The 12,946-nt window shown below is 37.5% G+C and overlaps 1 protein-coding gene across 2 annotated transcripts in view; it reads right to left on the bottom strand.

The window, feature by feature from the left end:
- The window catches only part of LOC139147166 (1-phosphatidylinositol 4,5-bisphosphate phosphodiesterase gamma-1-like), a 91,742-nt gene that overhangs the window by 48,151 nt on the left and 30,645 nt on the right, over positions 1–12,946 (bottom strand). Inside the window, exons 3-5 of one of the 2 annotated variants that reach the window (XM_070718079.1) lie at positions 12,595–12,688; positions 8,847–8,894; positions 219–269 (exon numbers count right to left, since the gene is read on the bottom strand). In XM_070718079.1, the coding sequence (XP_070574180.1) occupies positions 219–269; positions 8,847–8,894; positions 12,595–12,688 (193 nt within the window). The remainder of the gene's footprint in view (positions 1–218; positions 270–8,846; positions 8,895–12,594; positions 12,689–12,946) is intronic. The other variant, XM_070718080.1, reaches the window with a different exon arrangement.

Below are 12,946 nucleotides of genomic sequence, written 5' to 3'. Positions count from 1 at the left end.
CTCAAACAAAATAAACCCTACTATGTTAAGTTACTTATATCTGTATTACTTTTGTATGATAAAAGTTATCTGTGCAGCAAAAACTAATTTTACTGGGGGTAATTCTAAAATGATTTCAACAAAATGATCTTTCTGTGTTTGTTTTTCTTGCTTTAATTCTCTGTAAAGTGACAGGTTACAAACACTTAGAAACAAATACACATGACACAAATGCTTACTTATGATCTACATGAACAGTGCCTTTTTCCACAGTTTTCTTGGCTTCCTTCCTTCAAGTAGATAACACAAAAGAACACAAACAAACAAAGACATTGAAACAACATCATGAGATCCCAGACACAATGTGAAAATGACAGAATTCTGATTTTTTTAACAATATGACTTTTTTAACGATTCTTCATTATCTTACTATGAGGATGTCAGGAATATAGAGATTTAAAAACTGGCTCAAAAGCATAATTCTTAAAATTGAATGAAAATTCTAAATGGTGAAGTAATTATGAAAAGCGATGCTGGCAAAGAGTCTAGGGCAGACATTTCGACAAGGTGATTTAGACAAGAATGTGGTTGTGACTTTTTAATCTCAAATGACAACTTTTGCGGAAAACAATTTGAAGCATCGACAGAATACAGATGAGCATGCTGAAGGTGTAAGATTTGTTACATTGTTGAATATCAAGTAAAAACTTAAGGTCGAATTCACCTTGGGGAGGTATATTCGGGCCTTCAAACTTTTACAATTCTTTTCTGCTCTAAGCTCTTGATGTAAGAAAACTTAGTTTTTATTTTTTCTCCATAGAATATTGGTAAGTCTTTGGTAATTTGTTTCTTCAATACCAAAATTTGCCTGGTGACCCCCGATTTTTATTCTTGATTTTGAAAGAGAAAGGTTGAAATATTCCTTGAGGAAAGTTTGAACAACCATCAATGGTCCTATATGATACATGTATTTTACAAAATGGAAATTTTTCTAGAAAAATTTCATCATCAAGGCAAGGCTCCTTCTTGCTTGGTGAATTTTGTGATATCAGAAAACTTTTGAAATTTTGAACTGCTAAAAGCTAGCTTTATTAAGTCGCTGGTCTTTATCGGTGATTTCACATTCTGACAGAAGTGTGTATTTGTCCTTTGTGAAATGTGATAGAAGATGCCAACTGCTGATCCACTTGAACACTGAGCATGAACCAACAAATAGGGTACAAACAATTTTTTTATTTGTGGTGTGATGAAAAATCAGAGTGTACTGATGAACATGAATGGGGCACTACATGTGTATGCAAATCAGCTAAATATCAGCAATAGTAAAATATCTCGATGTACTGGGAGAAATCGTTTCCACTTCAATTCCTGCATGTACATATCATAATTTACAGTGATAAACTATTGATGAAGTTTATTTTTTTAATTTAAGTGCCTGAATAAACTGACACAATACCAAACACATGGAAAAGTTGATAAATTTGAATGCTGAATATTTTCAATAGAAAAGAATCATGCACAATAGTAAAAGACATGTAGCTGTAATTTTTATAACTTGATGATTTTTCACTTTGTTTTGTTTTGTAAGTCAACTGGAAGTTCTTGTTCTACATCCCAAAGTATGTTGAAAGTCTTACGTTTTACTTGTCAAGTCAGGATCTGTAAGTGTAAAATGCACTGTTATTGTTCAAATTTGAATTCTAATCTAGACCAGAATTCAGTTGTCAATAATAACAATGCATTCTACCCATGTATAGTTTGAGTTGACAAGATGAATACTATGTCTCAATATGCTATGGACGGTAGAAAAGAAAACTAGAGTTGATATCAATAACAAAAACTGTGAAAAAATCATCAAAAATTAGTTATTGTTCCTTTAATTATTGTGAAATTATGGCAGTAGCTGTGAAACTTTCTCATCATGGAAAATTTCAAGTTTTCAGTAGTGGCATACCAATGCATAGACATTGTCATTAGCATAATTATTGTCAACAAAACCAACAGAAACATCAAAGTCACCTCTATCAACAAATACAATACAGCATTTCATATTTCTAAAAGCATCATTTTTGATCAAACCATTTGACTGGCATGAGAATGAAAACATAAAGCTAAGGCAATACAATAATGTCTTGCAACCACATGAAGTCTATCTTCTACATCAAAAGTACCCACAACAAAGCAATTACAAAGATGTCTTATCGATTGTTAAAATGCATTCTACCGTATGATCTACTCTGTATTAATTTGATATATGTAAACAAACTGAATTTTTCCTCTGCAAAATGTACGGAATGGTCTATTTTATAATTAAGATGAAACAAAATAGTGTTTTGATTTCTTTCTAACTTTATTTCTGGTGGCCTTGTAACAATGACAATGGCAAGCTCTTTGAATGATCCACAACAATAATCCCAAAGGGACCACTAAATTTCACCCTACTTTCAGCACTGTCACATTCAAGCAACAAATGCTTTGATTGGCCCCTTCACCTTAACTAGTGCCTGGATATTTCAAGGTGTCAATCAATTGCATTTCATGTTTTACGAAGGGACTGACAAGGACCTGAACAAGCAATCAAATTTCCATTAGCTGGCTTAATCAATTTCCAGAAGGTTACGAAAATCCCGGTGCGGATGCACTAAAAGGTACCTGGATTGGTAAATTTACATGACAACTACCCCAGCTGTTACCATAGGAACAACAGCAAACCATATCAACAACAAAACACATCATTGCAACTGACTACCTGGCCTAAGGTGTTCTGGTATACACAGATGCAATACATTCCAACTAATAGCAGAACTGATATGTCAGTATGTGTTCAAGATAATAGGTTATAGCCAAATCAACATATCAAAATACTAAATGACCAGCAACTGAGTTAATGTTCTTGCTGTCAATTTGGTAGGATGATCATATAATCTCTTTGACACAAATACAGAATCACACCATTGTTCGTCATGGCAACATATTGTAACAGTAGATTCAGAAATGCAGTGTAGCATACTGAAACAAGGATGGCTTCAGGAAAAGAGAGAAATGGTGAAAGTTTGGTGAGACATTGTAAAACTTTAAATTAGTGACGGATTGTAAAACTTTAAATTAATGGCGGAAACACATGACCTTCAACTAAATTTTCATACTGAGCTAAACATTTGAGAAAGGGCTAATATATTGAAAAATGCTACTTTTGGTATAATGGTACATGTGTATTTTTGCAAAATATTTTGGAGATTTTTGCGTGATTGTCCTCAGGTTAGTAAAATATGCAAATATTATTTTAACAAAATGAAAATGTTGGAGATGATATGGAAATCTTTAGTGACACATGATCTAAAACAAGAAGAGACATAGAATCAATCATCACAACAGAGACTATCAAATGTATAACTAAATTGACTTAGATATCGTACATGTGTAAGCAAAATCTTGTTATTTGCAGTTATCTTTACTGCTCTGAGTCACCAAAATGATCACAAGCCTATCGCAAACAACTTTATAAACTATCAGGGTAGTCTGCCCTTTAATGGAAACGGTCTGGAAACGGTCAAACAACATCATTCACAATGACTAGTAAGTTATCTGTGAAAAAATAGTGATGACTGGCAAGGAGTGTCAGCCAAGGAGTGTCAGCCACAATGTAGACAAACCAACAACAGTACGCTTGCAAATTAAAAAAAAAGTTTCAGTATCATTGATAAGACAGATGACCAACCAACTATACTCAATTTTCACAAACTATCAACTGAATATACAACTTCTGTGTATTGTGAATTGGTACTGTACATGCATGTGTACCATACTTAAACTGGTTTAAGTTACAAAAAATGTTGAAGAACAATCTGATCAACGAATCTAAACTGGTGTTTAACCCTTTCACCACCATGGTTTGGCCCAAACCCATCGTTATCAATTGCAAGTATGGACCTGTTTATAGGGAATTGGGGGTGAACAGGTCATATTTGATGCTGTGCACCTCTGAACTTTGTAAAGAGAGAAATACAAACACAGATGTGGCAAATAAGATGGCTAACCAATGGGCTCCATATGTCCATGTACAAATACTGAAATAGGATTGTAACAGGGAGTGATAACTCACCAAGCATACACAAAATAAATACGCATAGAAAATTCAGAAAACTGATTAACAGTTGGGATTTGCTGTACCACTGTGATATACATGTTTCTGGACCGTTGAAAACTCACATTTTGAGATGATGATGACCAGTCAAATATCAAGTAAGTTTAATCACAACTGTTTATTTACTCCACCATCCACTGGGCAAGGCACCCATTTATAGGATGAGTACCCGTTACCCATTCACAGAGCATTGAGGGGTACAGCATCTTGCTCAAGGGCACAACCAGTCTTTATATGACCACCCTCTAATAGTCAGTCTACTACTCTGGCCACCAGGGTCTCCAACTCACCATTCTCTAGCTAATTGTGAATCTAGTACCCTACAATACCTCCTCAATTACTATTGTTTACACCCTACTTAAAGGGGCATTTTCAATCCCTGGTTCTCACATTAGTGGTTGTTGACATTGACTGTTTGTGAGATTTTAAACCTTTGTTCTCCTTTGAATGTTGTGCACACTAAAGCTTATAGAGAACCTGCCCCTTTAAGATATGTTTTAAGATACATGTATGTAAGTAACGGTATTAATTCTACATGCCGGAAAACCAACACAGTCATATTCAGATCTATTTCACCTCTGTCACAGAAACAGAGCATGGATATGATAAAAAAATCTGCACCTCTCACTATATTCTTTGCACCTACAAACATTTAGAATTCTATTATTTTGTACCTCAATGTCTTAGTGAAGGTTACAGGAAAAAGGTACACATACAGCTGATACAGGATGAAGCAACATTATCAAAGAGTCACTTTTAGTTTGACAAGACATTATGCATTAGTTGGCTTTGCTGTATAAAATAGGCTTGATGTCAGCATTCCTTATAGCAATATTATGTACATTTATAACAGCCAATGAGACTATCCAATGATATGAAATACAGTAAGTTACATGTAGATGTTGAAAAACTTATCAGCTTGGATTTTGTTTGAAGTAATAACGTTAACAAAAACAATACAATGCCAAGATAAGCTGATATAACCAAAAGAACAATGTCAAGGTAAGCGTTATATTAAATAATAAATAGGTTTTGTTTCTTCATCTAATACCATCATGGGATAAATTCACTAAGAGGCCTGATGACCATGATGATATCAATTATCAAATCACTGCTGTCATTACAACTGATAATCATCACTGACTGTATCTTAATTTACAGAGAATATCAAAAAAGGTATTTCACTGACACTTATCACTGAAAACCTTGAATCTTCACTGCTTTAAAGCCCCAATAGCTGCGAATGTGTAATAAACCGATCTCAAAATATCCTGAGTTTTCCAGGAGATTTCTTTGAATAAGACCCATTAAAGACTGAAAAAGTGTATAACACTGTCATAAGTGTCAAAAGTGGCATGTAAATTCAAATGTTTTAACATATTTTTAGATTTCCCGCCATTTTCAAAAACTAATCATATGACAGAGAAATAAAGATTACAATAACTAAATACTGACCATCGTGTTTTGCATTCAAGTAATTGGCATCATTTTTGTTTCTGGTATGATCACGATGTGTATGTGCAGGAAATACTGTATTTTTTGTTCTTTTCCGTGGGGTGCCATTTTATGAGTGAGACAACTGTTATTATTCAGCCTGTTAAAACGCGTAGGTATGGTCCAAATCAGCGAGCAGTGATACTTCTATACATGTCCTTCAGTTAGAACTTTTACACGAACCAACTTTGGTTTGAAAATAAAATCATGAAAAAAAGCATAGAATTCACAGCTATTGGGGCTTTAACTAAGAGTTGTTGAGATTACAAACTCATTTCACTGTTTACCAATTTGTGTGAGTACTCATGTGCAGACAGTTGATAATATGTCCTGCTAAAAATTAGGTTAATTGAAAAGTAGTAGAGATAATTGACTTGGAATGGATAATTGAGAATAAAATGGATTATTATGGCAATATATGCCGTTGGAATGGTTCATCAATTTCCATTGAATAATGGAATCAAATTGATGGGGATACACTATGGATATAGTACTTAGGGTTTTCTCTCGACTGCGCAATTGCGCAAATTGCGCATTTCGAGCCATTGTCTGCCCTGAAAAAGTTACTGACTGCGCGGAAATCGCGCACAAAACACAGCAAGCAAAGATGTCCATTTGTTATTTGAGGGTGTCCCAAGCGCATAGTGTAGCGACATGTGAATTTGCTGTTGTTTCTAGGCATAATACTCCCTCGGAAAAGACAAAATATCGCCTGTCATTCAGCTTTGGTGACGTGCATGACGTGGAGTGTACGCATCGAAAATAACAGCCAACGACGTATTTGCGGTTCAGTCTCCACGGATACTAGTGCAATTTGATGTTCATGTTTTTAAAGTTTGAAAGCAGTAAACAATCATCAATGATGAAATTATGAATAAAATTCTAGGTTTAGACGATCGATCTCGATCACAATAAAACACAATCGTTTTATTGGCACCCAGGAGGGGTAGGCCGAGGTATGTAATTGTCTCACAACTGACATTGTACGAGCAGAAGTACGGCCTCGTACTTTCACAGAACGAGTGACGTAATGTACCCATACTTTCAAAATACGAGTGACGTACAATGCTGGTTTATCATACACAGCAAGATTTTGACGTAAGGCCGTAAAATTCATTAGTGAAGCTGCGGTTTGTATTAGGAACTATTTTTAGACCCTCTCCAATCTTAAACTCCAAAATCCGGTGCGGCTTCTATACGCACATTTGTCTGGACTCAACTACGTCACGTTGAAAATTGCCAGCAAGGAGACTATTATTATGCAAATGACCACAGCTGTATTTCTCCGCAGTAGGGAGACTACGTTATACATTTTTCAGCTTTTCTCCTCTTTCTTTCGAATAAAGATGATAAACCCTTGCACTTCCAAGCCTTAAATAATTGTACACGCCGCTGTCCCACACAAGCGCGGTGCTGTCGACTCCAAGCTATGTTTCACACGCTGCATGCCTGCCAGCTAATTTATGCATACGTTTGCAATAACCTCAGGAACAGCTGTGCGGGCCTGCTCATGTTCCGTCGATCGATATTTTTAGAAATCTGGAGACATGGCACATCACATTTTTATTTTAATAGTTTACAAAATATGTAAGAAGCATTGATTTTGTCGAAAATTCTGAAAAAAATATAGGAAGATTTTATCGCGAACACATTTTCACTTGGGGTCGACATGGGGTCGCAGCCATGTTGCCTCAAAACTTATTTCTGTCTGCACTCAAAACTCAAAACTTTCGAATATGAACCTGTAAAATCGGTCATTTTGTCAAACTTCGGCGAAATTTAAGCCTATAGACAAGATTTCATCTAGGTAAGGTAAATTTACTGAAATTTGATCGACAAATAATCCTGAACTTGAACCTGACAGCTCGCCTTCTCCGGGAAGTCAAGCATCAAGCTGTCCATACACAGCTGCCCATATTGCTTGGTTTATGAGATTGTTTTCAAGCGACGGCGGCAGACCGTACGGGGCTCTGGATCAGTGTTCCCTCTAAGGTTTCGAGACGGTGCGCAACTTGAGATACACCTGATTGCCTCACAGCTGGGTCCGTTCATGTATATGCTAATCAATTGAGGTACGTCACAACATACAATGAACGTTGGTGGCAACTGCGCCGCCAATGGGCGCTAAACTCGAAACGCGGAGATTGCACATTTCGCCCTGAGTTATCGTTTCCAAAACTTATTCCGATTGAAATGACTGAAATGACTGAGACTAAAGTTGCGCAAACATGAAATTTTACTGCGAGAGCAGTCAGAGACACTGCGCAATTAGCGTGCAAATAAGCCTTAGCGGGAACACTGCTCTGGATATGAACCTACCGCCGGTGTAGCTGTAATAACTGTTGCGTTGTTTTTTCTTGAAGTTTTTTTTACATTAAACCTGCCATATTCCTTCAAATTACAACGAGATTTTTTTCGATCACACAGCCATGTATTTCGATATGTCACTCGCAAAAGTACGCTGAACACAGACAGGCTATAGAGAAATACTGACATTACGTCACTTGTACGGTGAAATTGCGGCACATTACGTCACTCGTAATTTGCTCGTACGAGCTCGTACGTCTGCTCGTAGTTCGTCCGTATTGAGACGATTAGATAAATGGTAGGCCTACACCTGATATTTTCATACGGGGATGTGCTGGCCAATTGCCAATTATATCAACCCATGTATATTCCGACATTATGGCCAACTGTTAGGGATGTGCTTTACAAAGTTTAGGAATTTCACCTTTATTCTGTTGCACGTGACGGTTTTCCTGAAGCATATGACATTTGCTTTGGTATTGACCCATGCTTAGGGTTTTTTGGGGATAAAAATCGACCTATGTTTAGGGATTTTTTCGTAAAAAAAGTGACCCATTCGGCCGGAGCATATTTTCATGGATTTAAACCCCAAAATTAGGACCAAATCGTGTCCAATGGAACAAATATGTCGAGTTCTGAAAACCTGTGTGTGACAAGTCGACAGAAGATGGAGAGCAGGCGAGCACATCACAAGCTGACAAACATCATGGTGTCGATGCTATCACGGGTGCTGCATGAGACATAGACGTTGCAACCGTACTTGGTGACGATCGTAATGATATCGGGGAGGCGCTTCCTAGGAAGGCACATCAACATCAAAAGTGACTGCCCCCTAAAGTGTCAAGTCTGCCCCCTAATTTTGATGAATGGGGCAGAAAGTGCCCCTTTCAATGAACATGCAGAGAAAACACTGAGTACTTACGAATTTGACTTGTTCCGGTCCATTGCATAGAACTCTTTCCAAAGCCATCTGCAAGATGACAATAACGATATGCAATTCAAAATATGACATATCAACTGGTGAAGTGTTACTGGTATTCCGCACTGTGATAACCTGATAGCATTAATTTGCATGAATTTGCATTTTAGTCAAGAAGTACCATAGAGTACAGCTCACATTTCACTTTGCTTGACAGAGATTATGAGGTTATCAGACTAGTTTTCAGATGAAAGTGTTATGAAGTGAAATTTGTTGAGTATACATTCATGCAGGAACCTTAAGTGTGCAATCTGACATCAAAAATTCTCAAATCTGACATAAAAAATTCTCCAAGTGAGTTAAACCGGTGTGCGGGATATACAAGGCCCCCCCAACTCATTGAAAATTCATAATGGCACTTGAGTGACAACTGGCAACAGCTAGGTAGACCGCTCCGTGAAAATCGGCCTAAATGATTCTCAAACAAAAATTATTGGCATACCATGAACATACACTGTCTCATAAACACCTAGGCCATACAGGTATCCACAAAGTTTCAAAAAGTTTTTTAAAACTGCGACAATTTGTGGAAAAATCGCTTTCTGAACAAAGGGAATTGCCCTCAGGAGACAGTCGTTCCATGATTCAAATAACTGTCAATCATTCAGTGACGCGCAGAGATGTAAACTGGTCAAACATTTGCTGTGCATACGAGAACAATTACGATGTAAGCATACCATATGTACGCTTAGAGTTATATCAACGTGCACAGGATTAAAACTTTGTGTTGTCATAGATGCGTCTATGGTGCAATGACATCACGAAAGTGATCCATTTTCAGACGTGACTTAGCAAGACGACTAGTCAGTATTGGTAGTACAATGTATTCTTGCGAAAAGCGCGTGAACTTTTTAAAACATAACTGTAGGCAGAGTCCATAATTTGCACTGAGAATGTTATCGAAAACAACCATCAAAACATGGCGGTAGCCTCCATGATCAATTTAATCATACGGTAGTTGGTCGAAGAGATCCACGTTTTTAACAACGTTCCTCTTCCAAATCTAAGGCTGAAAGTGATGGTACCGAACAGTTGTGTTGGATATATAATATGCTGGCCCTGAAAATGGCCGTATATGTACATGTGTTTTTACACGTGGAAATGACATGTCGTGTTCGGAGGGCTGGTAAGGTTTTGACATACCGATTGATCTAGTTACATTTGGACTTCTGTGATGTGAATTTAACAAAAATTGTAAGACATTTGAACAGTTGAAACATTGTATCTGTCAGTTCATGGTGAGCAAATAAGCGCCATCTCCCAATCTTATGAACACTTTAGGATACGTGTGTCAGAGGACAGCTCATTGATTCTGTGCTACATTGCAGGTATGTAGGAGTATCTCAACCCATACACTCCGAGTTCAAAAACCGAGTCGGACTTGCAAGTCCGACTACTCGGACTTGCATACTCCGAGTAAAACTGCTTACTCGGACTTGTATACTCCGAGTACATGGCCTACTCGGACTTGTATACACCGAGTACATGTCATACTCAGACTTGAATACGCCGATACGTGTTCCTATTATTGCATATTTTGCCATACCGGTCAAGAAACGATCTGTCAAAAAAAGGTATTTTATTACTCACGGAGTTTACGGCTAGCGCGGATTGATATGTCAAAAATCTGCTCTTTTGAAAAAAAGAATTTCATTTTCACGATGTCTTGTAAGTTGTAATCTGTTGCGCAATGTAAAATCACGGCACCTCCACAAGGAGCGACCGTGATTTTACCCTCAGAAGAAAGCTGCTGCCACGGACAGCAGCGAAGTTTTTTGAAAGATGACTTAGACGTAACATTTACAGTAAAGCCAATAAACTTCAGGCAAGTCCAGCCAGTAACTCAGTTCGATATCGCACAATCGTTCCATTAGCGAAATAAATGCATGACATCACAGGTCAAGTCAGGTCATTATTTACGACCAAGTGGTCACTCGCACTCGGTTCATACCATACACGAGCGCACTGTGCTCATTTTATTTTGAAAAATTATTAGTTTAATTATTTTATCAAGACATAAATATGCCTAAAATGCTTGGGCAAGTCTATCATGGCCTCGCAACGCTAGCAAACCAAGGCCATGACGTCACAGGTCGACAGGTCATTCGATAATGGCGTTCGTGTTCTAATAGGTGTAATTCGCTGCGATGCATCATGGAACATTGTTGTGCCCAATTGTTGTCATGTATCAAATCAGGATCTGATCCGGTAATGAAACGAAAAGACAAAACAAACTAATAATTTGCGTGACGGTATATATAGCTACACTCGACAATGACAATGACTTTAGCGTGTTGTACAAGATGGTATTTTACACAGATCAAGAGATCAGAGAGATCGCGTTAACAACTCTTTTCTCTGGGCGACTGAAAGTACATGTACTGTATACGCTGTTTGCAAATTTTTATCACAAGATCAAATATTTCCTGTTTTTCCAGCATTGTTTTTCTATCAAGTGTAACTCGATCGGCGTATTCAACTCCGAGTAGGTCATGCACTCGGAGTATACAAGTCCGAGTAAGTAGTTTTACTCGGAGTATGCAAGTCCGAGTACTCGGACTTGTAAGTCCGACTCGGTTTTTGAACTCGGAGTATACTGTTGAAGGCACTCTTACATACCTCTACATTGTAATAATATTTCAACAAACGCTGGACTTTAATTCTCTCAATAACGGAGATGAACCCAGACTATCATTGATGTCAGTTGAAGGTTAACAAACGTTTCGTGCAAAACTTGCAATTGCTCCGAAAATAAACATAACTCGTGATGAGTTGTCGATGTCACCCGCCAAGCAACCGAGCAGCCGACCGCGATTGCTATTACAGATATCGTGATACACGAGATTAAAGGAAATCTCGACCCTTACGTGTTGTGAACTTCCTTTATTTTCTGATTTTCATAGCGATCGGTCATGACGTTGTCGTTTACCTATTTCCTACCATTTTCCTGACGTGTTCCTCCTTCCATGATCAGATGAATACAGTTTAGTCAACTTTCATTGGTAATTCACCATAGGAAATTGCCCATTTGGGTTATTTGTAATTTTTCTATAAGTTTATAACTTTTTGATAATTACTTCCACTACGTACGGTGCCAATTTTCCGTATGTACATGGCGGTCAGTAGCCGAATCATGCACATAATGAACATGGCCTGAAAACTTCAGTAAATTCACTCCAGCAAACTCCTGTTTGATGAAGTTGATAGTTTTTCTTTCTTTCTTTTTTCTTTCGAGTATTGCCAAGGCAAAACTGAAACGAACCGGGAAACAAAGGCTGTACGTATCTATTAGTCCGAGCCTGAGTGTGATTTGAGAGCAAACAGATTATGCAGATAATGCAAACGAACGCCACCGTTACCAACAGACTCATTATGCAGAGCCATGGCCCTAAACACCCACTCAAACTTGGCATTAGTCCTGATCCCGGTCCATTTTGAGCCGGGCTTTAACATCATCATTGCAAGCATTTCATAGACATGTACAACCAAACATTCATCAAGCAAACAGGTGTGAAATTCAATCTTTGAACATACCAACAACATAAACTCCATTTACAATTTGTGATTCAAGATGTTCAACTTTCAAATCACAAAATATTCTAATTTTTAATGAATGGGATTAGTGACTTGTATTGAGCTGGTTAAAATGCTTCAGCTGTAACAAGGTTTTTGATTGGGTCCTTTTCCTTACCTTTCTACTATGAGTGGATGATTCGAGTTTGCTGTGTCTTTGACTAGCCAATGGAGACCTCTCATCCATGTGTCACATGCATCACTGCTTTTTGCTGTCAAATAAAACAGGAAAATTTCAAACTTATATATGCCACAAGATTTTCCACCTTAATCATGGACTTCAACACCATGCTCAAAAACATATATTTCCACTTTCATGTGTACTGTACACTTGGGTTGGTTTGCACTAGCATCACGTGATCTTTCCAGCGTACTGAGTCTGTAGAACACTGAGCATTCTTTTTATTCAAGAGTAGAACCATTTTCTGCACAATTTTGACTAACAATAGAAGTATGTGTATACATATAGC

The sequence above is a fragment of the Ptychodera flava genome, chromosome 13 (assembly GCF_041260155.1).
Source record: "Ptychodera flava strain L36383 chromosome 13, AS_Pfla_20210202, whole genome shotgun sequence".
NCBI lineage: Eukaryota > Metazoa > Hemichordata > Enteropneusta > Ptychoderidae > Ptychodera > Ptychodera flava.
Note: the sequence above shows the minus strand (reverse complement) of the source record. Positions and strands in the feature narration are given on the sequence as shown.